At 50.8% G+C, this 25,995-nt stretch overlaps 10 protein-coding genes across 10 annotated transcripts; 7 read left to right on the top strand and 3 right to left on the bottom strand.

The window, feature by feature from the left end:
• Positions 1 to 593: 593 nt before the first annotated feature.
• PHYSODRAFT_476290 (hypothetical protein) lies at positions 594 to 782 on the bottom strand (the record flags this gene model as incomplete). Its single annotated transcript, XM_009516502.1, has 1 exon — positions 594 to 782. A coding segment is annotated over one exon (189 nt), but the record flags the coding sequence as incomplete, so codon positions are not given.
• A 4,183-nt stretch (positions 783 to 4,965) lies between these two features.
• Positions 4,966 to 5,208, top strand: PHYSODRAFT_467140 (hypothetical protein; the record flags this gene model as incomplete). The annotated part of the gene is made up of 1 exon (XM_009516501.1): positions 4,966 to 5,208. A coding segment is annotated over one exon (243 nt), but the record flags the coding sequence as incomplete, so codon positions are not given.
• A 1,248-nt stretch (positions 5,209 to 6,456) lies between these two features.
• PHYSODRAFT_257164 (hypothetical protein) lies at positions 6,457 to 6,978 on the bottom strand (the record flags this gene model as incomplete). Its single annotated transcript, XM_009516500.1, has 1 exon — positions 6,457 to 6,978. One exon carries the CDS (start codon positions 6,976 to 6,978, stop codon positions 6,457 to 6,459), a length of 522 nt encoding a protein of 173 aa, XP_009514795.1.
• Positions 6,979 to 7,540: 562 nt separating this feature from the next.
• Positions 7,541 to 8,300, top strand: PHYSODRAFT_308746 (hypothetical protein; the record flags this gene model as incomplete). The annotated part of the gene is made up of 3 exons (XM_009516499.1): positions 7,541 to 7,593; positions 7,688 to 8,268; positions 8,296 to 8,300. The coding sequence occupies 3 exons, from the start codon at positions 7,541 to 7,543 to the stop codon at positions 8,298 to 8,300; spliced, it is 639 nt and encodes a 212-aa protein (XP_009514794.1).
• A 27-nt stretch (positions 8,301 to 8,327) lies between these two features.
• PHYSODRAFT_554034 (hypothetical protein) lies at positions 8,328 to 11,654 on the bottom strand (the record flags this gene model as incomplete). Its single annotated transcript, XM_009516498.1, has 1 exon — positions 8,328 to 11,654. The coding sequence occupies one exon, from the start codon at positions 11,652 to 11,654 to the stop codon at positions 8,478 to 8,480; it is 3,177 nt and encodes a 1,058-aa protein (XP_009514793.1). The 3' UTR covers positions 8,328 to 8,477.
• Positions 11,655 to 14,652: 2,998 nt separating this feature from the next.
• Positions 14,653 to 16,147, top strand: PHYSODRAFT_284109 (hypothetical protein). The gene is made up of 3 exons (XM_009516497.1): positions 14,653 to 15,206; positions 15,279 to 15,769; positions 15,826 to 16,147. The coding sequence occupies exons 1-3, from the start codon at positions 14,657 to 14,659 to the stop codon at positions 16,039 to 16,041; spliced, it is 1,257 nt and encodes a 418-aa protein (XP_009514792.1). The 5' UTR covers positions 14,653 to 14,656; the 3' UTR covers positions 16,042 to 16,147.
• On the top strand, positions 16,140 to 16,352 carry PHYSODRAFT_475602 (hypothetical protein; the record flags this gene model as incomplete). Its single annotated transcript, XM_009516496.1, has 1 exon — positions 16,140 to 16,352. One exon carries the CDS (start codon positions 16,140 to 16,142, stop codon positions 16,350 to 16,352), a length of 213 nt encoding a protein of 70 aa, XP_009514791.1.
• Positions 16,353 to 16,713: 361 nt separating this feature from the next.
• Positions 16,714 to 19,714, top strand: PHYSODRAFT_257168 (hypothetical protein; the record flags this gene model as incomplete). The annotated part of the gene is made up of 7 exons (XM_009516495.1): positions 16,714 to 17,266; positions 17,287 to 17,967; positions 18,203 to 18,637; positions 18,872 to 19,022; positions 19,044 to 19,147; positions 19,256 to 19,674; positions 19,703 to 19,714. 7 exons carry the CDS (start codon positions 16,714 to 16,716, stop codon positions 19,712 to 19,714), a joined length of 2,355 nt encoding a protein of 784 aa, XP_009514790.1.
• A 1,523-nt stretch (positions 19,715 to 21,237) lies between these two features.
• Positions 21,238 to 21,504, top strand: PHYSODRAFT_461138 (hypothetical protein; the record flags this gene model as incomplete). The annotated part of the gene is made up of 1 exon (XM_009516494.1): positions 21,238 to 21,504. A coding segment is annotated over one exon (267 nt), but the record flags the coding sequence as incomplete, so codon positions are not given.
• A 2-nt stretch (positions 21,505 to 21,506) lies between these two features.
• On the top strand, positions 21,507 to 22,113 carry PHYSODRAFT_476314 (hypothetical protein; the record flags this gene model as incomplete). Its single annotated transcript, XM_009516493.1, has 3 exons — positions 21,507 to 21,630; positions 21,697 to 21,979; positions 22,059 to 22,113. Coding segments are annotated over 3 exons (462 nt in total), but the record flags the coding sequence as incomplete, so codon positions are not given.
• Positions 22,114 to 25,995: the final 3,882 nt, after the last annotated feature.

Raw genomic sequence — 25,995 nt, 5'->3', positions numbered from 1 at the left:
ATTGTGCTGGATGTGCTTGGCCAGTCCGGCATGTCGTGACGATTGTCAGCTGGTATCGTTGGTGAGGGGATCCACTTCGAAGGCGACGCACCACTTGAGCACTATTCACAATGTGAACTCGGACAAGACGGTCTTGGAAACTGATCACAAGCATTCGCGGGACATGGAGATAGCTCGAATTCTCGCGTCGAAGCTGTGTCGAGCTGACACTAAACGACTGGCTTTGTTACTGGAAATACAGCGTATCGTGAACCATAACCTTCCCTTTTGCTTCGGCGAGTGCCAGGAGTCGCATATCATCAAAGCAATCTGCACAAAAGCTGAATTTCAACCGGCTTTGAACTCGCATTCAGTGGCACACGCGACTGTGGAGCTTTATGCGTCCGGGAGGGGAGAGGTGATTGGATATCTGCGCGATCAGCGTGTTGGACCGATAGCGTGTTTCACGGCGGTAGCTGACTTTTTGAGCTCGAAGCATCAGGGCGAAAAGTATCTGGGGCTTCGCCTTTATCTCATTGATGCCCAGTTCAGATTTAAGTCCCTGTGATAACTTTCGTCCAATGTATGGGGAACGAGATCAAGGAATACGAGAGTCATTTCGTCGCTATCCTGTCTGACTTCACCCTCGCCACTAAAGATTTGTTCGGGGCAACGACGGACGCAGGGTCAGATGTGAAATGGATGATGGCGGAGGGCCTCAAGCTCAAGTGGGAGTGGTGCATCCCGCACATGGTGAATGCGGCTACTAAGAAGGCTTGCGGGATGAACCAAAACAGCAAAAATCAGAGATTTCGGAGCTTATCAACAGAATCTCGCTGACCATTCACCAGACCTACAAAAACGAAAAGATGGGAGACTTGATGCCGGCATTGATGTGCTGAGCCAGGACAACGCAAAAAAGCTTGTTGCGTACAAGCCACATCACTTCATGGGGCTGGCGATGAGTATCCGACGAATTTTAGCGAAGTGGGAGGTGCTGGTATGCTGGTTCAGGGAGCGCACGGCGAAAGCCATACGTGATAAAGCCAAGGATATACCTGCTGGCTTCCCGTTGACGAAGGTCAAGCAAACCGTGGAGCAGATTTTGTCACTTCTTGCGCCGATTGAAACCGTGAACAAGTTGGCTCAATGTGAAGGTGCAAATCAGGTTGACGTTCTTGTCCAGCTGTATACTCTTCGAACCGGAATTCTAAACCTCGACGCACCGATCAAACATTTTGCATCTCGGAAAGACCATCTGATGATGATCGAGCCAACAGATCTGACTCCAACCGCCAAAAACACTCGTGTCCTCCTTCAGCAGGCTCTCTACAAGAATTTTTTCAAGAGCTACGTTGATCGAAAGTGCATTGCGAATGGAGCCTTTATTTTTGAGATACAACAGCTTCTTCATCCTGCTGTCAAGCACGTTGGAGGTCCCATGGATGAAATAATTGCTGCTGTTGCGCGGCAGCAACACGTAAAACAAGAGGAGATTCCTCGCCACGTGGTCCGAGTGCGTGGTGCGGTCATTGGTCGGATCAAGAAGTTGATGATGGTGGTAGCGAAGTGGCAAGCTGAATCAAGCGGCGCTCAAGATCCACAAGTCACTGAGACTAATTCATCGCGCGAAGCAATGACGAATATTTTTAACGCCGATGTGATGAGTTCATTCAACATTCGCCAGGCACCACCTCCGGTCACAGCCCAGACTTTATTGGAGCAACGCATTGACGAAGAAATTGACAACTGGTTCCAAGATCCAAGCGTTCTAGGAGCTCACGATGGGATGCCGGAGTCCATGCTGCAGTACTGGCAGCACCAGTACAAAGAGAAAACCTATCGCTACTTACCTCAGGTCGCTCGCATCGTTTTCTCCACACCAACGTCATCGGCGCAAATCGAGCGCACTTCGGGAATTGTGTTTAAATGGTCACCTCGCTCCGTGGTTCTACAAGCTCAGCCAACATGAACATGTGCAGTTTTCTTAGTCAGAATCGCCATTTTGTCGATGTGTGCCAATGCCCCAAAATTGCGAAGGACACCCTCCAAGAACATATTCCAAGTAATGTGAAGATGTGTCTGGAACCTGAAGCACAGGTGCGGGTAGAATGGGGGGTGATAAACCAGGAGTGCTTTTCGAGATCTCTCTCAGACGACGAAGAGGATGCTGATTGAGAGAGAAGATGAAGGTCAATCGGCACTAAGCGCAGCGCAAACTCGTCTGCAAGATTAATACATGTTTGCCTTATAGTTTATTTAGCTAGTGAGATGATCTCAAGATCAATCGGTACTAAGTGCAGCGCACACTCGTCTGCGCGGTAAGTGTATGTTCTTCGGTCCGGTGATTAAACAATTAGTCAACTTGGTGTGTACTCCAAGCATGTGGTTTTTGCCTGTTTACTTTCCATAGACCCGTGGAGAAAGCGCTGGCACAGATCAAATCGAACACGCAGTAACATTCAAATCGGAAATGTCCTGTGAGCAAAGCAATACACCTTTCGTCGAACTATCAGCATCGTTTCCTCGCGTTGATATCTACGCTTTTCTGGCATCATCAGTCTTAAGTAGATGCGCTGTTCGCATTCCAATGCGTTGTTGAAGATGCTCCAAAGCTTCTGCTCGCGCTCTCACCAGGGAAGACACCGGTTGAGGAGATGAAGCCATTTGGTTGCCTCGGAGACAGACTTGTCCATTTCGTTTGGCTTTTTGGGTAGCTGCAAGGGGTTTCAGTCGTTTAGCCGCTAAAGCAGCTCTGGCTGCGTACTTCGCCTTCTCTGCTGATGTAAACCCTCCGTTAATGCTAAGCCCAGACGATTTTTTCCTGCTGGCTTGTTCACGAAGATTCTTTGCAGCTATGACAGCACGCGCTTCATACGGTAAGAACGCAGTTGGTGGCGTGGGTACGTCTTCGCACGCAGCGGACTCTGTAGTAGTCGGTCCAATTGGGCGAATGCGTTCGGACATGCTGGGCGCTATCCCTCCAAGAGTATCGTCTTCGGTCGCAGTCGTGACTGTCATTTCACAACTTTGGTTGCAAGATGCAGGATGGCGTGCAACAACAGCTGCTTCACGGCGGTGAATTAGACCGGGAACGGACGAAAGCGCTCTTGCAACTTCATCCCGAACAAATTGCACCACTTTCTTGTTGTTCTCAGAAATTTCCTTGACCGTAACATTCCTTGCCAGCGTTTCAACTCGAGAGATAATACCTTCGATAGTCTGCTCCAGACAGCGTTGGTTTTGGTGTGCCATGTTAGCCTCGATCCCAGCTTGAGCCGCTACTAGTTTCTCTTGGATGCGTTTCTCCACGTTTGCCATGTGAGTTTGACCCTGTGATTCGACCGACTGATGTACCATGAGCTTGATTCGCTGAGCTTGATTATCTTCATGCTGATTGATGTAGCCACGAACGTCTTCTGCCGACTCCCTCTTAATGTTTTCAAGTTGCGCCCAGAACTTGTTTCGATCATCTTGAATACTTCGTTCGGACTCTTGTATTTTTTCATCCACACGCGCTTCAATTCCGCTCGCGAGCTGGGCAGTCTCATTTTCAGCAGGATACGTGTTTCACGAAGCTCACATGCTCTTGCTGCTTGAAATCGCTCTTGTAGTCGCTTCTCAATGCGTTCTTCGTGGGGAATCTGGTTGCGTTCGAGTACATGCTTGAGGTCGGCGTGAATACTATCAGCACGAGTTTCACAATCAGCCCTTATTGCATTTTCCAGGGTTTGCTGCAGCTGCACTAACTCCTGCTGTAAGCTTTCTTGGACCACGGCTTCGTGTTCGGTGACAGCTTTCTGCGCTGCTACAATGACGGACAATACTGAGCTTTGGGCAGTGGATTCTAACTCCGAGCTGACAGCAGCAGCATGGACTTGGTGCATAGCAATCAGCTGACCGTGCGACTCCCGGATTGCTGCTTGCATGTGATGTTGCTGAGCGACGTGAACTTGTGCTTGCGCTTGAGATTCGGCAAAAGCTTTTGCGGCAAATAGTTGCTGAAACTTGGCCTCCGTGTTGGGTTTCGTGCTGCAAACATGGTCGTGGGTGTAGTGAAGCAGCTGCTGCATCCGCTCTTCCAATACGATGCTTTTTCCTCGCTGCGTCGTAGACTTTCGTGAACGGCCCGGGCGAGCAGATCATTTTCTCGACTTTCGCGCACGAGAACAATGTCTTCACTGAGCGAGATCTGTCGATTTCGCCAAATAACGTGTGGTGATGCCGGCAACCGGGACTCGATCAGGTCTGATGCGAGCTCCTGTCGAGGTTCTTCTACAATTGGCGCTATTTGGTCAGCCATCGTTGCTGCGAATGCCGACAAACTCAAACTGACCAATGTACATCTAGTGGGTTCCTGGTGCATGACTCTCGCCCAATGTCCTTTGAAGATACGCTGGTGCTGCAGATTTTCCTGGCCTTGAAGCTCAACGGAGACCTCAGCTGGACGCTCGTGGAGGTGCTGACCCCGTACTTCGTGTACGACGGGCTCAACCTGCTCGAGGGGCTAGCGGCTGGAGTGTTGGGCTACAACATAGAAAGAGCCGCAGCCCCCACGACGGCGTTTCACCGTACCTCTTAGCCGACCATCCGAGTCTCGCAATTCGAACCGCCCGTTACGCAGGTTCAGGTTCACTCTGGTTTGGTTTCGCTTAGTTTAACGGAGTCTGAACCATTAAAACCTCACGAACCGCGTACTATAGTTTTTTTTGTTCACAGTTATTCTTTCCAACCCTGGTTCACTTCTGGCTCGTTCAGGCCGTGCCTCGACCAGATTGCTGCAGCCCTCGCGACCGATGTGCATAATGGCCTTACAGCCATCCCCGTTAGCGAAATCCCTGAGAAGGTACATTATTTTTAAAGTCCTAAATTTGAAAATGTATGTGCTAATTTTGATTTGTTCTAAAATTTATTTTAAATACAGGGTATTCGTTACGTGCGCAGCCTGGTGATGAGACTGGTGCTAAGACGAAGTGGGACGCCTAATGGCGTTATTTCATAAGTACATGGCTGAACAGCTGCGGCGTGGACCTGTGGAACGTGAACAGCATGGCGGACACGGGGATCGATATCCAAAATCGCGCGAACAACACCCTCAAACGCTATAACCCCGCGTTCCAGGAGCTGTTCTCTGTGGCGCACCCAAGCCGGTTCGTGTTTGTGGAGACGGCGAAGGCGGACCCGCCGCTACGTCCAAATGATCGACGACATCAATCACCATCGTCGTGACCCGCCTCAGCACGCTCTGCCGTTTATTGTATTGTCCTAATTTTTGCTCTCATTTCACTGCAGTTGTGTTCTAGCCTGCGTCCTAAAAACCGTAAGATACTGCAGTATCTAATATTGTGCCTTTCACGTATTTTGGCGGGTGACCTGTTAATTCAGGCGGAATTAGAGTCATAAAAGGGCGATCAACGCTTATTTAGTGCTAATTCTGCCTAAGATTGTGAGCGCTTCCCCTAACATCCGCGATCAGCATTTGAGAGCCAATCGACGGAGATAAGAGCAGAATGGCATGGATTGGCGGGTAGGAAACCGCCAATCGCTCTGTTTGCGCCTAATGCAGGCTGGATTAGCTTATTCCGCCTTAACTCGGCCGCTCCTAATTCGGCCACGGAGGGACGACCCGGAATTAACATGGAAATTAGCGAACTCGGGGCATAATTAAGGTCGATAAGGGATTAGAGTTATGCCACGGCAGAATAAGTGAAAGGCACAATATATATATATATATTAGGAAAATTATAGGTGTTTTAGAACACCTTTTAGGTACGTTTTAATCAGCACCGGAAATGCACGTGAGTTCATGTGAGCTACTGCTGCTACTAGTATGCAGCGTATGCAACACGGAGGTTACGCCTGATGTAATCTATGATATGGTTTACGGTATGGTTATCCTGGATGGTTACGGTACGTTGGTTACGTTTTGAGTTTTTACTGAGATAGCTAGTCGCTCACGATGTGGCAGTATTTTGACAAAGTTGAGATTGCCTTCAATAGGACAGGTTTGGATAGCTTTGTTTACAGCGCTGTCAAGCAACTTACACCTATACTGGTTGTAAAGATGAAGGCGTTGCCCAGACTCCTGGTATTAGTCTCCGATGCGTATCTACCGGAAAAGTCGTATTGATAGAGCACCCGGAAAGGTAGAGCACCTAGCACATTGTCTTAGTAAATAGTTCAAGGCCATATTATGCACGGACGAGGTCACGACAGGACGCAATGTAGGGAAAATGTACATCGTATTAAAACACGGTGAGGTGCTTACACAGTGCTTACACAGTTACCTCTTCTACAATGTCCGTGTAGTCTAGATGGCTGCTGCGCTTGGGGGCAGGCGCGCTGGCAGTATTATTTGGAGGCCCATACGGCAGGAAAGGGCCCAGTACAGAGACGTCTGGTCCATATTGAACAGTGCACGTGCAACCGTGAGGCTAGTAATAGGGTCAAAGATACAATGCTGCGTCGCTACCTCAGTCACTTCCTCGACAAATGGCAGCCGCAGAGCTTCCAGCTCTTCTCGAGTCTTGCGGCCTGAGTGGCAGATCCGTCGAATGGTGAGGTGGTGCCGGCGCAGGAAGCGCTGGCACCAGGACTTCTTGACGTCCGGGCTTTTGCCTCCGGCATGAGCTCTGTAGTCATGTCGATGATGAAATCAACCGTTACGGTGTGCTCCAGCCGCTGCTCATCCTTGATAAACACGCACAATGTGTCCTCGATCGGGGCCGTGTCGGGCTTGCGGCCGCTGCCGCTGAGCGTGAGGCGGGAGGCACGGGAGGGAACCGGAGGGAGGGAGGGGCTGGCTCGAGGCTGACGCTGGGACTCTTGGGCCAGGCGGGGATACTTGGGCCCCCAGTTCTGCAGCGAAGGGCGGGGAAAGCCACTTGACTCGGCAAACGCTCTGTGGCTCGTGCCGCTAGCGCGTGCAGCACGCCAGTCTTCAACGGCGCGCGCTTTGAGGCGGTTGGTGTAGTGGGTAGGGATGCGGTCGCGGGGCATGCTGCTACTGGTTTGGAAGTCGGGCTTGTGCTGCTGCTGGAGGTTTGCGTTGTGTGCTTGCCGTCTCGGAGAAGCCGAACAGTTCACGGTGCACGTCGATCAGTCATTTTCTACCTTGTTTTATAAAATGATGTAAATGCTACCGTCTTTTATAGCAATTTTCGCCTTGTCGCAGTACTACCACAATTATCGGAATGATAGAGCACAGCGCAACCCGCAATAGAAAATTGGGGCTCTATCAATACGACTTTTCCGGTAGTATACTTCCCATGATAACTACCGGTCAACTTCCTCATTATGTCTACTGGGCATGAAGAGCTCAAAACCGGCATATACATGTATCGATCTAGTGTTAGTCGTAGGAGGAATGGATAACTTCACTTATTGACATTAGGGCGATATTTTATATGCAACTAAGTTCAATGGTGAAGAGGTTTTGCGTCCACCCTCGACTTAGGTACGACCTACGAATTCTCATCTGATCGAGAGAGATGAGCTTTGTTAATAATGTTTTGAGGTATTCTTATTTTCCTGGATTTCGAGAGGCAGCCAGCCAAGCGTCATGTTCGCGCAGACGTGCCAGTCAGGCTTCATATCGCTCCTGTACAGCGTCGGGTGCGTACGCGACGCCCAGGGCTGTCTTCAATAACATGCCTTACACCTGCAATCGCCTGTCATTAGACTGAACTAACGCTTGCAATCACCGCAGTCCGCGACCGCTGCAGCTCTGCGAGAAGCACGAGGAGGCTCCCGGGTGCGTGCGGCGCGTACTGGATGAAGACGTGCAGTCGTCTGTAGTCGAGCTCTCGGCCGATAACCTCGTGCGCACGTGGCTGCGGTTCCCTTTTGGAGCGGAAGAACAGCACCAAGAGCAAACCCTCTCGGCCTCGCTGCACATTCGGCTGCGGCACCTGGTGCTAGTGCTCAAGAACCTGGAGCAGCACGTATCCGTCGAGGTGCATGTGGCCGACGACCGCGGCTCAAGGAGACGCTTCCGCTTCTCCACGTTCCAGAAGAAGAGCGCCGTCCACTCTCAGATCGCTCTGCTACCGCTGCGGTTGGACAGCGGATGGAACCAACTGCAGCTCGATTTAATGGAGCTCATGCACACCTGCTACAACGCGCGATATGCGCACACCATCAGCGTGCAGCTCCACGCGAGCTGTCGAGTGCGACGGGTTTACTTTGCAGATCAAATGTTTTCGGAAGCACAACTACCTGCCGAGTTTCGTCTGTTCAAGCGGCTCACCAAGCAGCAAACGCCGCAGTACCAGGATCAAGATCGTAGGCGTGAGCTCCAGAGTACCCAAGACGCAGTGTGATCAACGAATACAGCACGCTACAGTTGTTTGTTTTCAAGTGGTTTGCTATTTCTTAACTTGCTAACGCTCGATGGTGGTGGAGCTGACTTATTACAAAGCAACTAACGACATGCAAGATGAATCCAAGCGCAGCCCAGCCACCACAAGGGGCAGAGAGTAATGAAGACGCCATCCCCCTTAAGTGATAACGGTGGGGGCCTTGCGGCCGGTCTTCTTCTCCAGGTCCGACAGCTTCAGGCCCACCTCGATCAGCTTCTCCAGAGCAGCAGCGGCGTTCTGGTCCAGGTTGCCAGTCGGCTCCTCGTACTTCTCGACGTACATACGAATGGTGGCGCCAGCAACGCCCGTGCCCGACAGTCGGAAGACCACACGCGAGCCGCCCTCGAACAGGAAACGGATGCCCTGGTGCGACGACACGCTGCCGTCCACGGGGTCCACGTACTCGAACTCGTCGGCCTTCTCGACCTTGAAGCCGTTGATCTCCTTGCCCACAACAACGTCGAACTTGGTCATCTCCGCGAACATGCCCTCGGCCGCGGCCTTGTCCACGTTCTCGTAGTCGTAACGGCAGTAGTAGTTACGGCCGTACTTCTTCCAGTGGTCACGCACAATGTCCTCCACCGTCACCAGCGGGGCGCCGTCCACCTGCTTCGAAGCCAGGATCGACAGCCAAGCCAGCACGGCCCACATGCCGTCCTTCTCACGAATGTGGTTCGAGCCCGTACCAAAGCTCTCCTCACCGCAGATGAACGGAGTGTAGTCCTCCTTGCCGAACACCACGTGCGAGTCCATCAGGTTGCCGAAGAACTTCCAGCCAGTGGGCACCTCGAAGAAAGGCACGTTCAGCTTCTTGGCGACAAGGTCCACAGCACCACTGGTAGGCATCGAGCGGGCCACACCGCGCAGGCCGTTCTTGAAGAACGGGATCACCGTGCAGTTAGCCGCGATGATGGCAAGCGAGTCCGAAGGCGTGACGAAGAAGCGCGAGCCCAGGATCATGTTACGGTCAGCGTCGCCATCCCAGGCGGCACCGAACGAAGGCGGCTCCTGCTCCTGGCCAGTCACGGGCAGACCCTTGGCGTCCACGCCCATGACCTTGATCAGGGCCTTGGCGTACGTCAGGTTCGGGTCAGCGTGGCCTCCACCGAAGTCCTCCAGAGGACTGGCGTTCTGCAGGCACGACTCGTTGCAGCCCAGCTCCTCCACGAACACGCGGCGGGCGTACGGACCGTTCACGCCGGACATGGCGTCCACCACGAAGGTGAAGTCCTCACGAGACACGAGCTTCTTGATAGCGTGAAAGTCGAAGATCTGCTTCAGCAGGTCCACGTGGTGCTCAGCCGAGTCAAACACCTCAACCGTGATGGTACGGCTGCCATCGTCCGAGGCGACGGAGGTCGTGCCGATCTTGGTCACGTCAACCGTGGGGAAGTCGGCGGCGATCTTGTACGACGTGATGACCTTGGACAGGGCGAAGATCTCGTTCGTGACCTTCTCGGGGGCGGGGCCGCCGTTCTCGCAGTTGTACTTGATGCCGAAGTCCTCGTTCGGGCCACCAGGGTTGTGGCTGGCCGAAAGGATGAATGCACCGAAGGCGACGCTGCCACCCTCGCGCTCACGCACGACAGCCGACACGCACGGCGTGCTGAGCAGACCGTCCTTGCCGATCCACAGACGGTCGACACCGTAGGCGACGGCCATCTTAATGATGATCTGGATGGCCTCCTTGTTGAAGTAACGGCCATCGCCGGACACAACCAGGGTGCCACCATTCAGGTCCTTGGCGGGGAGCGCCTCGAACACTGAAGCCACGAAGTTCTGGAGGTAGTTGTCGCTCATGAACGTCTTGGTCTTCTTACGCAGACCCGAGGTACCGGGCTTCTGGTCCTGGAACGGCGACGTCTTGACCGTGGTCACCTTGAGCTTTCCCAGACCCTTCTGCTCGGTCAGGTCCACCGTGGTGTCCTTGTACGTGCCGGCCAGCACGGTCTTCTGCTCAGAGCTCTTGTTGACGACCTCCACGCTGCCGTCGAACACAACACCAGGCGCGAAGCCGACGTTGCCGACGATCTTCAGGCGGTCGCACTTGATCAGCGACGGCACGTTGCCACGCACCGCAGCCTCGAGCTGCTGCACCAGCTTAAAGTTCTTCGAGTCCAGGGACACGATGGGGGCCACACCCTCGCGCTCAGGGGCGATCACGGGGCGGTAGTCCTCCGTGATGACGTACGCGTCCGAACGCAGAAGGATCAGGTCATCGCACTTCTTCACGGGGGCGAAACGCGTGCGCGGCACGCACACGGCGCCAGCGCCGTCGAAGCACTCGATGGCGGCACCCATGGCCGTCTCCAGCTGGAACACGGGGGTCGAGCTCGAGTCCTTGGGGTCCACGGTCTTCGAGTTCTTGATCATGGGCAGGCGGATGACGCCGCCCTGCTTCTTCAGCTCCTCCTGCAGCTTGTCCAGACGGATCCACAGATTGTTCGTGTTGAAGTAACGGTGCTTGGTGATGTTCTGGAACTCCTTCTCGTCCTCGTCAGCGCACTGAGCGGACTCACGGAGGATGAGGCGACCGTCGGCCGTGCGCTCGGCCAGGTGGCCACCCTTCTTGTCGTTCTCCGTGCGCTCGCAGCACTCCATGAGGAAAGGCTTGCCAGACTGCGCGAAGTACGTCAGCAGGTCCAGGTCCAGGGTGGCGCCCAGGTTGTCCGAGTTTGACACGAACATGTACTTGACGCCCTCGGCCACGAGCTTGTCGAGCTTGCCGGAGCCGGCCAGAGACGCGTACAGGTCGCCGTGTCCGGGCGGGCACCACTCCTTGGCGGGGTTGGCCGCGTACGTGGCCGGCTCCATGGTGGCGGCGTTCACCTTGGGCACCTTGTTCTGGAGCAGCTCCAGGGCCTCGTCCTCGACGAGCTCCGGGTACTTCTGCAGGTACTCGAGGGTGTCGGCGCTCGTGCTGAAGCTGTTCATGAGCACGAACCGCACGTTCGACTTGTGGGTGGCGCGCAGCTCCGTCACCTGCTTGGCCATGATGTCCAGGAAGGTGTCGTCGCCCTTGACCGTCAGCAGCGACTTGGCCTTGTCCAGGCCCATGCTGGTGCCCAGGCCGCCGTTCAGCTTGAGCACGACGGTCTCCTTGAGCAGCTCCGGGTCGGCCTTGACGGACTCGCGGATGCTGCCCTCCTTGTTCTCGAGGTAGGGCAGGTTGTCCGCAGGCTTGATCGAGTCCTCGGCGATCATGCCCGTCTCGCCGCTCACCAGGGCGTCGTACGAGTACTCGAACGCCTTGATGGCCTCGGTCGAGAGGCCCGCGGCCTGCATCTTGGCGCGGTACGCGTCAAACGGAGCCATGTTGCTGTTGCTGGGGTTAGGACGGCCGCGCAGCGCCGGTAAAGGGAACTTCCAGCCGAAGATCTTCGTCTTTGCGCTCGATGTTCCAAAAGAGGAATGAGCCGAGGGGGAGCAGGATCGCGGCGGGTGCGACATGATTAGTGACATACTTGCCCTTTGTATGATGTTTTATGATGGGTTGTACCCCGCGACAGTGACGAAGCGGGATTTAATCCCGCCCGCGACGCACGCACGCTCGAGTGAATCAGGTTTTTGCTGGTACCTGCAGGCAGGTGCATTGGCGGCCACCTTTTGCGGGAGCTCTGCTCTGCTTGGTCGAGCACGTGAGACAATTGGCTGGCTGCGGCGGGCGTACCGCGGTTGAAAAGAAAAAGCTGACGAGGTCGGAAGGAATCCGAGCCGGTGGCGGCGCGGCTTCCCCCAGCCTTGACGAGCTTTCTGTTTGGCCTTCGCGGACACCGCCACGGTGTCTTGACACTTGCGCATGGGGCGAGAAACGAGGCCTCGTGTTGTCGAGTGCTTCCACGTGGCTGGCCAAAAACGTTAAGGAATCGCGATGCGAGACTTGGGCAACTATTATGCGGTATCAGAGGTCGGTCGTCGCGTCGCCGAGACTTGATTTTTGCATGGACCCGGCTAAGTGCGGAAATCAGGAATCTTGCCACCCAAGCGGCGGCGGTCCAAGCGGCGGTCCACGTGCGTGGCGGATCGGCGAGCGCAACCAACATGAGCTCGGCATTTGCTTGATGTGAGCTCGGTGGAGCTCCGTGTGATGAAGCGCCTTGGCGGCGAGCGCTGCTGCGCTGCAGGACACCTTGCGATCGCAGGCTGTCATGCTGGATTGTTGAAGCTGTAGGCATTTACGATGGGGAGAAAAAGATCGGCGAACGCTGCTCTGCATTTTTACCGAGCTGCATAGAGTGCGTTGGCAAGGACGCTTCTCGGGGCGTCGTTGTGCCGCAGCGCTCGACAAGGCGCAGCGCCAGAGAGATCTAACATAGCATGCCGCTCGACTGCAAAATGCAGGCGCTCTATCTGTACGTTCGGCCGACGATGCCCGGCGATATTCGGGCGCGGCGCTGGCGATTGACGATTTCGCTGTGGTTCCGCTGCCGCCGCTGGGAAGTTGTTACTCGTCCGCTGCGGAGGAGTTTAAACGCTCCTGCAAGGCAGAGCTATCTGCATCCTCGTATCGCGCTGGCTGATGCGACGAGTACCATCCGAGCTTGCGCTGATCTGCATTCAAGACGAGGGTATCAGCTCAGGTTCCGCTGCATCATCGCTACTGTAGCCAACACAGCTGCACAGGAAGCTGTTACGACACACACACTCACAGCTTCGCTTCAAGCACACTTGCCGCTTGCAATACAGCAGGTTTGTTTTCTCGCAATCGACGAGGTTGCTGGAGTACCCGCTTGAGCCGTAGACGTCGCTCACACAAGCGAAACGTAGTGAGAGGAGCGCCACGAGTCGTCCAGTAAAGGCAATCCAATCACAAATTCTTGCCTGCACGCAGCCTACCTGTCCTCGTGACGCCAATGCTGCGCAAGCCTCGCCAGCGCCGTCCGCCAGCGCGAATTGGAAGTGAGCCCCGGGTCTCCTTTGGGTATCTTGAAAGATCGCTGCACCCACCGAGTGTCGAATCTGACGTCAGCACAGCTGGAAGGAATCGAAGGTTAGTGGTCTGGGACACGTCGTCCGAGTCACTCCTCGGGTGTGGGCCACACGAGCCTATTACCAGGCATATTCAGAACTACTATAAAGCATTAACTTCAACTTGCTGGATCTTCCAGGTGGAAAGCACCCATAGCGCCGCCACGTTCGTCGTGCAGCTATCCGATGGCAGCATTCTGCTGCCGCCATCTGCAAGTATGCCGGTATTGCCTAGCGCATTTGTGTCCACCAGTGCAAAGTCAAGTCCCTGGTCTTGAAATAACCTACCGGATACCTAAGCAGAACACTTCGGAGTACAGTGAAGAGCAGCGCAGGAGACCGGGTTCCTGCCCACGATGTAAACTAGAAGACGAGGAAACTCCAAAACCCGCACATTTGAGTTACAACCGGCATACCACTACAAAATCTGCATGATTCGAGGCTCAAATCAATGCACACTGAAGTAAATATAGCACGAAGCTAGCGCAGCGAGCCGCGCGCTAGGGCTTATTTCCTTGACAGCAAGGGTTTTTTTAAGCTCGCGTGTAGGGTGATAGTTTTATTGGTGTTTGGAAATGCTTCTCCTGCTGAAGACAATGCTTCGACGCCGTTTATGAGCCGAGTGCACAGAGTGCTTAGTAAACCCAGTACAAACCACGTCGAGCTCACACGAGCATTGGCGAATGTAGCGTTCGTGCGCACCGCTGATCCGGTTATTCATCTATGATTCAGGCGCTGGTATGCAGGTTTTGCAGTGGTATGCGGGTTTTGGAATATCCTCGCAGTGTTGGTAGCACAGCTCATTTTTTTTCGGAGAGTAGCCTCTCGACTTGTTACGAAATGCCAGAATATGCACGATTCCAGTCAAGAAACGCCTTCATATCGTGGTTACGTTGAGAGGGTCGTTAGTAGTGGGTCATGGAACATTACGCCGGCAGTTTTTTTCCTTACCGTAATTTACCACCGAGAACATTCCTGAAACCTTCTTTCGGGACAGCAGCGATTTCAACGACGACCCCTCTCGACCACTAGCCACGTCTTTTCGATATGAGGGTAGTTTTAGAACGCTCAAGTACTGAGATCTAGCAGCTGCTATTTTGACGACGCAACCTCTCGACCGCCTTATAGCGAGAGCCACGTCTTTTGTTTCTTAGGGCATTTCGGGACCGCTCGACCGACAACGTTCTAACTACATTGATAAAAAAGCAATAGCCAAGGACCAGCGCGACGTGGCGTCTCATCATTGGTTGAAAATCTATGTCACACACCTTCATGTCCGCTTAAGTACGCCAGAAATTCTCCCTCCCTTCTTCCTTCTTCCTTCTTCCTCATTCCCGGCTCGAGGAAAGATGGTGATGCTGTTCTGTGCGATCGTCGGCGCTGGGGGAAGCCCATTCCCTGTGGACATTGACGAGGAGAAGTCGGTGGGCCACTTGAAGGACGCGATCAAGGCGAAGAAGCCGAACGACTTCAAGGACGTCGACGCAGACAAGCTGCAGCTCTTCCTGGCGAAGACGGCGGACGGCGCGTGGCTCTCATCGAAGGACCCTGATGTGATTTCTATGCGAAGTGGAGGCATTCCTGAACAAGTGAAGACACTGCTGAACGTGGAAATGGACCCAGCAGATGAGATTGGCGACGTGTTTGAAGGTGCTCCAACGAAGAAGACGATTCACGTGCTGGTGGTGGTTCCGGAGCAAGAACACGCACAAACTGGATTGTGGCTTGTCACTGGATCCGTTGACAACGCGCTGAACACGAAAGGGATTCGCTGCAAACTGTACTGGATGGCGACGTTACGCATTGGATACTACGATCCTACGCGCTGCATCGGCAACAAGAATGTCGCGTTTTGGTATGAAGACAAGAAATTGTGTTTTCATGTTTTATTCGAGACAAGTACGTGCTTCTATATGCTGTCGCTGCATCGTAATACTGCTTCATTGAGGGCTAACTCTGTTTCTTTTATAGAAAATGCTGCTTTGCTGTTCGAAACTGACTTAAGGACTGGGCCACAAACGCTGGGCTCTCCGTTAACTAACCAGGTTGTTGAGACGCGTGTTGCACCAGCTAACGCTGTGTCTACTGATCTCCAGCGCGTCTTCTACTGCGACTACGTTCCAGACGATTCGGAATCTCCTCAAAACACAGTTTCATCGATATCGTTGACTACAAGCGTTTCGAATCTGGACCCATCGACTGACGAGTTTCGTTTTCAGCGGATTGAGGACGAGAAGTTCTTCCTACCGTACGGCAAGGCAGAAAGCTGCCATTTGGTGTCGAGAAAGCAAAGCAGAGACCACAAACGGGAATTCGCCAAGTACGATCGCGACTCAAACAACAGGCTTGCGCTTTCTCGCGAAATGCATGGTTGGTTCGACGGTATGAGCATTGAGGTTCCCATCGTCAACATGCTACCCGGATCTGTTGAAGAGAATCAATCCATTGGCAACAGACGCAAGGTACTGTGTGAGCGCGTAGTTCTGGTGTGTGTAAGTTTACTGACATTTGCGTGTAGGTCGAGGTCTTCGTGAAGGTTCTGGATGCTCAGTGCACAGATCGCGTTTTCAGTCGTTTGAAAGGAGGATCAACCAGGACGGACGATCCGCTCATGATGAAGACGTTTGTTCACGTGGAGGATCCAGAAACATTTTGTTTGTGCATGAGGTGGAAGCACGACGATAATGCGGAGCGTTGGAGAAGCTTTTGGGATATGACTCCTGCGGTCGATTGAATGGAATAATGTGGCTCCCGAGTTAAATACTTCGAAGTAGTATTTGATTTCTTGACATACTTTGATCCTGATAAATATAAAGTTAGTAATATACAAAGATGGCGTACTCTCCTGAGCAATACCAAGCTAGCAAGGAACGAATCAAAGCAGCGCAGAAGCGCTACTACCAGCGCACACGCGAAGCCCGTTTATCTTATCAAAAAGACAACGATGACAAGAACAGAGACCAGATTCGAGCTCGCAAGCGTAAACCCAAAACCGAACTTATTGATGGTGAAGTCGAACTTAATAATGAAACCGAACTTAATTAATTAATTAATTTTTTTCCTCGGATAAAAAGTCGCCTATGATATAAAGTCAATCCTGATACAAGACCCAATATTATAAAGTCGTTTTTTCGGAGAATAATATAGCCACCGATATATAGCAATGTTCGCATACGAGCTTGAAGGTCTTAAGAGATTAAATATTAACCCAATCCGATGGGGTAGCAGCTACCGTATTAAGGTACGTGGCAAGACGGGGCGCATGGTATACATTAGCAACATTTCCCACCCCATCAACCAAAAATTGGTAGCGAAGCAGTACAAGATCAGTCTAGGCAAGCTCCAAAAGAATTTGGCTGCTGATTTCAAGGAAGACAGTAAGTACCGCTTCTACCAAGGCAAACACATGGAGTCGCACCTATATGAGGGAATCCAGCCTGCTGACTTCTACGACAAGCTTGAGAACGTGCTTGCAACCCAGAAGTCTGCCTTCAAGGTCAACATCGCTCTTGGATACAAGCTTGTCAGCAGAACCGATGACAGCGAGACTCGCTACTTCCACCCCAATATTAGCAACACATCTGTATTTAGCACTCCTGTGGCTATCAACAGCAAGGCTGATATTCGTAAGAAGGTGATCTCGGAGATTCGCTCCATGGAGTTGGCTGACAAGCTCAACTACCCCAGATCCAGGTACATGGTGAAGGGTATTACTGGCTTCAAAATCTATATCTACCAGCGCGACCATGCGCTGGGCGATAGTGAGGCTGTCATTCCTAAGGTGATCCGCGATAACAAGCACGTCATCAACTTCCCCAAGACGAATAACAAGCGTGTCTTCCACTGCATTGCTTATCACAAGCAGGAGGGAGCCAAGAAGGATCCTCGCAGAATCCAGGCTCTGGTGAAACAAGCCTTCAAGCAGTACTGTTCGTACAAGGAGATCACCTACACTCTGGGTCTGTTCCGCAATTTCAAGCTATCGACATTCTCCAATTCGATGAGCTTGAGGAGTGCTTCAAACTGAACATCAACGTCTTCAACATGGATGTTGAGACGGGCAAGGTTGAATGCATTCGCTGCTCGGACAAGGACTATGATTCGATCAACATCCTGTCGCACGAGAATCACGCTCTCTACATCACGAACGTTGGTATGCTCCAGCAGAAGTACCAATGCTCTATGTGTGAGATGGTGTTTGTTAGCTCTGATAAGCTACGCAACCACACTAAGAACCAATGCGAACTCGTGAACATCGAATCGTTCCCAGCTCAGCCAACCATCTACCAACCCGCTCCGAACAGCATTTGTTCCATGCTGACTAAGTACTCCATCAAGGATGCTGACCATTACATCGATCACTTCATTGTCTATGATTTTGAGGCTATCCTCAAGCCTACGGGTGTCAAAAACGAAGAGAATACTATCTTCACAAACGAACACATTCCTGTGTCTGTTTCCGTGGCCGACAGCTTGACTGAGGAGGTGCGATGCTTTGTCAGCGATGACCCGAAGGAGTTGCTCAAGGATATGTTCCAGTACATCAAGGAAGTTGCGGCTAAGATTCAGCAGTACAACGTCTCGAAGTATGAGTCTTTGCTCCGCAAAATCATCAACGTCCATGGTTTGATTGACGCTGAGGTTCCTGGTCTAGACTTGGGTAAGACGTACAAGATGGATGATGTCAATGCTTGGATTCAGAACGGGGAGTTTGCTTGTTTTTTCGATTTCCACAGCAAGCTCACATTCGGTAAGAAGCGCTCGGATTATGGCAAGCTGAAGCAGTGCATTCATTGGTCAGGTACCAGGATTCGGATTCAACTCTGGACGCTACGACATCAACCTTATCAAGGCGGACCTGTTTGCAGTCATCGGTACTGACAACATCACATCAGTCATCAAGAACCCTAGCTACATGTGCATCGCCACGTCAGACATGAAAATGCTTGACATTAGCAACTATGTTCCGGCAGGCAGCAGCTATGCAAAGTACTTGTCGACATATCTCGGTGAGTACAAGTGTGATGACAAGATTCGATGCGTCTGTGGCCTAGGAAAAGGCATCTTCCCGTACGAGTACATTACTTCATTTGACGTACTCAGTCAGCCGGAAGTCCCTCCTAAGTCGGCGTTCGACAGTGCTCTTCGTAGCACTAGCATCAGCGATGAGGACTATGTGCGGGTACACTTCGTCTGGGAACACTATGGCATGAAGTCAATCAAGGATCTACTCATTTGGTACAACAACCTCGATGTAGTACCCTTCATCAAGGCCATCAAAGCCCAGCGAGAACTATTCAAACGTTTCGAACTTGATATGTTCACTGATGGTGTGTCGCTACCTGGTCTCTCTGAGAAAGTCATGTATCAGACGTGCTTCAACAACCTCCAGCAACCAAGTAAGGAGCCTGCTGAAGCGTTTGACTTTCCCGCTAGTCGCTTAAGTGGATATAAGACCCAGGATGCTGATGCCGATCGTGAATTCAATATGACGCTAGAACACCTCAACGACTTGCTAGAGCGACAAAAGTACCTGTGTGGGCTATGCTACAAGCAACGCACAGCTGATACTGCCTCGGCTGACCGAATCAATAACAAGCTCGGACCCATCGATGGTAATATCTTGATCAGCTGTGTGGGATGCAACGTTGCTCGCAAGAACATGTCGCTAAAGGGCTTCCGCCACAAGAAGCTACTTGAATTCAACTCAGACAGGTTGGTGTACAGTGTCGATAGAGAGGAGAAGGACATCAACACCAAGATGAAGGCGAACATTGCTGGTGGTCCTTCTATCATCTTCAACAGATACGCGAAACGCAACGAGACCAAGATTCGAGGGGGTAGGTTCTGCAAAAAGATCATCGGCTACGATGCTAATGCTCTGTATTTGTGGGCTCTTGGTAATGAGATGCCATGTGGACGGTTGACTACCATCGAATCATACACAGGGATCGTCGATGATATTGTAAATGACAAGATCTTTGGCTTCCTCGAGTGTGATATCCGTACACCAGAGCACCTCAAACCCTACTTCAGTGAAATGACCCCAATTTTCAAGAACACCCTTATCGACCGCAGCGATCGGAGTGTCATCGGTCAGCACATGTTCGAGTACAACGAGGAGCGCAAGCAAAGCCGAGCAAAGCCACCTCGCAAACTCATCGGGAGCTACTTTGGTGAGAAGATCCTCATTTATGCACCGCTACTCAAATGGTGCATTTCTCATGGTATGGAGATCACCAAGACTTACAGCTTCATCAAGGCTAGCTCCCACAAGGCATTTGTACCATTCATGGAAGCCGTATCGAGCGCGCGACGAGAGGGTGATGAAAATGTTAAATCCATCTGTAAGATCATTATTGAGAAGGTATCTGACTCTGATATGGATGATTTAGTCCAAGAGTTGAAAAAAATCATTACGAACCCTAAATCATTTGATGCGCTCATTATCGATAGATTCATGAATGAATCGACAACCAATCCTAAGATTCATTTGGTCCTAGACTTGTTGACTAAGCTGAAAACGCTTAGTGAGGGTAGCAATAATAAGGCTATGATTGCTGAGATGATGAAACTGGTTGGTAATAGTGCGTTTGGTCGATCTGGCATGGACATGAGCAAGCACAAGGAGGTCAGGTATGAGTCGGACGATAAGGCAATCAAGGCCAAGATTGAGCACTTCACCTTCCATGGAATGGAAGAGCTGAATGATTCATGTGAATTCACTATGAAGAAGCGAAGGCTCAACAAGAAGAACCCAATTCATCTATCGATTGCAATCTATCAGCTCGCTAAGCTCCGTATGTTGCAATTCTACTATGATTGCATTGACTTCTACTTCGACCGTTCCGAATTTCAGTACCAAGAAATAGACACAGACTCGGCTTATATTGCGTTTAGCTGTGAGAAGCCATTCGTTGAGTGTATCAAGCCCGAGCTTCATGAGCATTTTCAGCAGCATAAGTACGAGTGCTTCCCACGTGATTATAGCGAAGAGATGGCTCAGTTTGATCGCCGAACGCCAGGTTTGTTCAAGGATGAGTGGTCTGGTGATGCTATGGTAACATTGTCCTCTAAGAACTACATTTGCTACCTACCAGACGAATCTTACAAGGTCAAGGTTTCCGCGAAGGGAGTGCAGCAGAATGGTGGTCGAAACGGTAATATCCTCAGCCCAGATGGCTTTGAATCAGTTGTTCGCGGTCGCATCACGCTACAGGGCACTAACAAGGGGTTTAGACTTAGTAAGGAGAGTAAGTCAATCATTACGTACACCCAGATTAAAACAGCTCTAAACTACTACTACGACAAGCGTCGTGTACTTGCGGATGGTATCACCACCGAACCGCTAGACATATAAGCAACTACCTGGCAGGGTTTTTTTTTGTTTTATAACCATATAGAGCGATGGACCAGCTGTTGTCCAAAATATACTATGACCCCAAAACGGGCTATGTGGGTGCCCAAGCCTTGTACCAGAAGGCTAAAGAACTGGAGCCGAAGATTACGATGAAAATCGTCAAGGAATGGTACTCAAACCAGAACGATATTCAGCGATTTCAGGAGCAGAAGAAGCGATACGATGGGTTCAAAATCGCATCGACTAACCCCAATTCGTGGCAGATGGACTTGGCGTTTTGGGAGAAAAGACCAATCTTGACTGCGATCAACATCAACTCTCGCCTAGGCTACGCAAAACTACTAACCAACAAAACTGGCCCGACCGTACTAGCAGTAATTAGGGTTTTTGTCCGCCTCCATAAGGTTGACATTCCCCAAAATTAGTACGACAATGTGGTCCACATTGAGACTTTGGTTAGACACAAGGTCAGACATTTTCCGTGGTCTCAATTCGTCTCCCTGTTTGAGTGTGTGACCAGGGAGCAAACCGCAATTCGCACAGAAGAAGTCAGATACTTGTCGAACCAGAATGGAAGGCCATGATTGGGAGAAGTTAGAGCGCACCGTGCGCGAGATTCGCGACAATACCGTCACCGCACGCTCACGCGCCACGTACCAGAACTCGTACTGCCGTTTCCTTGCTTGGCTTGTCCGCAACAAGCCGCACCTCGCACCCCAGCCATTTCTCGAAGCCCTCGGTAATACGGCTGACGGAAGCCTGCAGCAGCTGCGCACTACGATCAAGGCCCTCGTCACCCAGGATCGCCGTATTGTCCCTCAGGACTTTGCGGCAGTAGCGAAGCTACGCAGCTTGATACTGTCCAGGACATCATATCAGAGCTGGAGAAGAGGGCTATCGGAGCAGGGACAGTTACTTACGACGGGCTGAATGACGCTATTAGGGCATGCCTTCGCGATACCGGTGTTGCTGGCCTTGTTGAGAAGCTAGCAAGTGCGCAGGAGCCGGTCGTCGAGGCGAGTGGTGCAGAGGCCGAGCGCCAGATGTGCCACTTCTGGGGTGGCAAATTCCGTCGCGTGTCTGCTGAATTTGGGATCCCTGACTGCTCTGTTCGTCATGCATGGGTGCTTTGGATGTGTGGAAATAAGGCCAAGCAAATTCCACCTCTCCGCCTTCTCGACGGCCGCGATATGCCTAGTCGAATGCTACAAAAGCCCCTAAGCCAGCTCCGCTTTCTCATGCGCAAGATCGAGAATGATGAGCATCTAAAAATCTGCTTCAACTTGGCCAGTCCATCGACGCAGCGACTCAAGTCTTCTTAGCCTGTGCGGATAGCGTCACCGTGGACGATATTACGGAACGCTCACGAAACGCCGTCGTGGGCAACTCAGCTGGGCGACAGTAGAAAAGCTACTGCGAAAAAAAGCAAAAAGAACAGTCAACTAATGATGATCCATAGCAATGAGAACAATCATGACGCGCTTATGAGAACCACGTTATTTGCATTTGATATTACCAACTGCTCATTGCTGCTCAGCTCGTGTATAGCCTCGTTGATTGCTGAATAGGGGCATGGGGAGCAATGATAACTCGGTCTTGACCAGCGCGCCCTTGAGCCCCACGATGTCCGAGCGTGTGGTGCTCTTCGGAGGTGATCGTGAACACGAGCAGCTCTTGTGCCACGCGCAGCTTGAGGTCCTCAATGTGCACATTCTTGTGGCTGCGCTAGCCGTCCTTGTCCTGTTCTCCTGAGCGAGCCGTGGTCTTGATGGGCGCGAAGTGGCGCGCGTGTTTGGGCTATCGATGATGATGGTGCTGGCCTAGTCGTCCTGCAAGTTCATGAGCTCGTTGACCATCAGGTGCTTGCGGTTCACGACCTTGCCCATGGTGCCGCCGACCCTGATGAGCTCGCCGACTTCCCTGAGATTAAAGGTCATTGAGAGCTTACCTGGCAAACGTTGCTGAAGTAACTGCGCGGGCGCGGCGCGGTCGCCACCAGCAGCATCTTGCACGTCGCCGGGGCCATGACTCCAGAAGGAGCTTGCACGTCGCCGGGGCCTAGCACATGTCGGCACTTGCAATCAGTAGGGGAAGCGCCGAAGAGCTCTGTGTCTTGCGCCGAACGTTCGCTAATGCGACCAACAGAGCCTGCCAAAACGCCTTTGCTCAACACTACCTATCAAACATAATATATATTCTGCTGTCTGACATTTGTCTAACGAGTTCCGTCTAAGAATCATTCTCACAACCGATAATGGTTCAGAATTCATGAACCAACAGGCTCAGAAATTATTCAAAACTAAGAAAATTGACCATTTCAACAATGAGCCTGGAGATGACGCCAAAATGGGTAAAATTGAACGCTTCAATAGAACTCTGAAGCAGCGCCTTGTCAAAATCGAACCAAAGCGACTAACCCAGAAGCTCATAGCTGCTGTTATTGAGAGCTACAATAGCACGACCCATCGGACGATTGGTGTGACCCCCAACGAAGCTAAAGGTAAGGTAATTGAATCTGAACTAGTCCACAACCAGGCTGAAGCCGAGAGGGTTGAAAACGAGTTCGAGGTCGGTGAAAAGGTTTTGTATCGACTAAAAACTAAAACATTTGATAAAGAAGCAGCAAGATGGTCTAAGGCTGTGTATTCGGTGGTAGGTATTGATGGCTACCGCATCCAAATCAAGTCGAAAAACGGACACACTCTTTACAAGGGGCCAAACGATCTAAAAATTGTTAAAGCAGAAACATCTGAAGCTACTATCAACAGAGGTGATATTTTAGCGGTGGAGAAGATCTTAGACCACAAAAAGATGCGATCCCGCAAGTACAAGTATCTCGTTCAGTGGGTCGGTAATGAACTTGAATCCTGGGAGCCACAAGATAATCTTAGATTAGTCAATAAGAACAAGAGATCAACCTTAGAGAATGAGTACTGGAAGTCGATAAAAAATGAGTCGAACTAGCTTCGAAATAAGTTTAATAGAGCAATCTTCTGTAAGCGTTGACTCGTCTATATCTATCAATCTATTTTCCAAAAATAATGCTTAAAAATATATGACTTCATATATAGAATGTGTTGCAACTGCGTAGAGAATCAACGTGAGCTTGTACAGCTCCGAAGAAAGCTGTGGATAATTCAAGAGGTTAGTCGAATCAAAAATGAACCAGAGATTTAGACCCAGTAGCCAATTTCCGGAAACTGTGTGCAATCTACAGTACCGCGACCAGTTAGAAACGATATTTGGTGTGCCGTTTCATTACGTCAAGGATCGATACATCAATCTCCTCAATGAGCGAAACCGTATCTGTCATACGTATCAACCATTTAGGCATGACTCCGTTATGCCAAGCTATTGGTGAGTATGTATTTAATCGATGCTAATATTTTTTTATGACTACCATGATATAGTTAGACGATGTTTCCCAACTTTACATCCCTCGCTCAACGAGAGCAAAAGCGGCAGGAGCTACTCGAACGAGCTGAGCGCCGAGTTCGTCAAGCCAAGTCCGAGCGCCTTATGTACGAAGGTGCATCATGGGCTAGCGATATCGCGAATGGTATCACTACTGTTCCAAAGAAATCAACACAATCCGCTCAGTCTGATATTTCGGTTGGCCCTGACGAGGCTACGCCGGAAGAGTTAAAAAAAGTCTGAATATTGAAAACTCCCAAAAAAAACCTGAGTCCTCAACAATGATAGATGCTGAAGTTAATGCAACACCTGAAATGAACGATGCATCGACTACTGCAAAGCCTCAGTCCGTTGATGTTTCCAGTACTGCTAAGCCCAAAACCAGTGATGGTTGGGTCCACGTGAGCCCCGATATGACTGATGTTGGAGTTGATAATAGTGCAAGAATGACAGATGCTGGTGTTGGCCCTGATAGTCCACTGCCGCAAAAGCCCGTCGAAGAAGATTTGTTCGACGAAGGCAATGCTGAGATGAAAAATCAAACAAAGTCAAAGGAAGCGGTCGCTAAAATCTTCGAGGTTTACCCCATCCTTGCAGAACTAAATATTCACCCTATTGCTTCCAACGGCCGGCAGCTTACTAAGTATTATATTGGGATGGATGCTAAGGTGTACAGTATTAAACTGAGAAAATATGTACTAGTTCCGAGCATTGATTGGTCTGAGACGTATGACCATATTGGTGAGGTATTAATTAATGATGTCAGATTCCTCGCATACGTCAATGAGAAGGAGCGACGTAATGAGATGGGTAAAGAGGACAAAAATAGCCCATACCAGGTTTGGCAAAATATTGGCTCAAAAAGAAAAAGAATCAATGCCTCAGAAGGAGATTATTCAAACCGCTCTAAGCAGAGACTTGACGACAGTTTTGTGTTCGATACTGGAACATCCACAAGATCCGATCAAATGGACAGCAAGCTCAAATTATTTTGGACAATTAGCAAAAATAGGGAAGTCCTTGAATCTAACGGATTGATAAAGAAGATTGTACCAATTCTTAATGGTTCCGCAAAATCTTCTCCTATTGACAAAGATGGCTATGTTTGGATCAATGGCAATAGCATTAGCGTTTACGGGAAAGATAGCGATCGTGTGAAGCAAGCAATCACTCAGAAAGTGAACTGGATAATGACATTCCAATCTTTTATTAATATGACTAAAGCCAGGGGCCTCGAGTTAGAACTAGTTGGTAGCAATGAAACCAAACACATAAATGATTTTACCCCAGCTAATGGTGAAGCTCAGCATGGGTTAATGAGTGGTATTGATGAAGACATGGACCCAAGCCTATCAAACGCTGATAACGACGCCAAGAATATCTTAACTGATTACTACAGCCAGTTGCACGGTAATAGTAATATTCCATTTCGGCTACAACCAATCGTGATAATCAACGGTGTTGTTAAGTCCCATCCATCATACTACTTTGGGCAGCCATCGGGGTCTAGACCCCTAAATATTTTAAATCGTGAAAACAAATCACACAAGCAGGTGAGTGGTGTAGCTTGGAAGGGGCTAATGAAGAATATCATGTGGATGGATACCTTTTCGTCCCTACTCAACGGGGTTGAGGACTTGGACCGCTATCTTAATGAGGTTGAATACCCCTTCCCATCGAGCGATGAAGAAGCAGCTAAGATACTTGAAGAAAAGGAGCTTGATAAGAAAGGACGTAAAAACCTGGATGCTATTGAAATATTGAATGAGGCTATTCTAAAGTCTGTACACGATATTAGACAGCAAAGCGTTGAAGAGTATGAATACGATGACAGCTTGCAAAAGCTTCATGATGAGTCAGAAGCAGCTTTTCAGACATACCGCGAGGCTCAGAAACGCTATGAAGAAGCAAAAG

This window comes from Phytophthora sojae (genome assembly GCF_000149755.1).
Source record: "Phytophthora sojae unplaced genomic scaffold PHYSOscaffold_1, whole genome shotgun sequence".
NCBI lineage: Eukaryota > Oomycota > Peronosporomycetes > Peronosporales > Peronosporaceae > Phytophthora > Phytophthora sojae.
The sequence above is the reverse complement of the archived record's forward strand: the minus strand, read 5'-3'. Positions and strand labels throughout refer to the sequence as shown.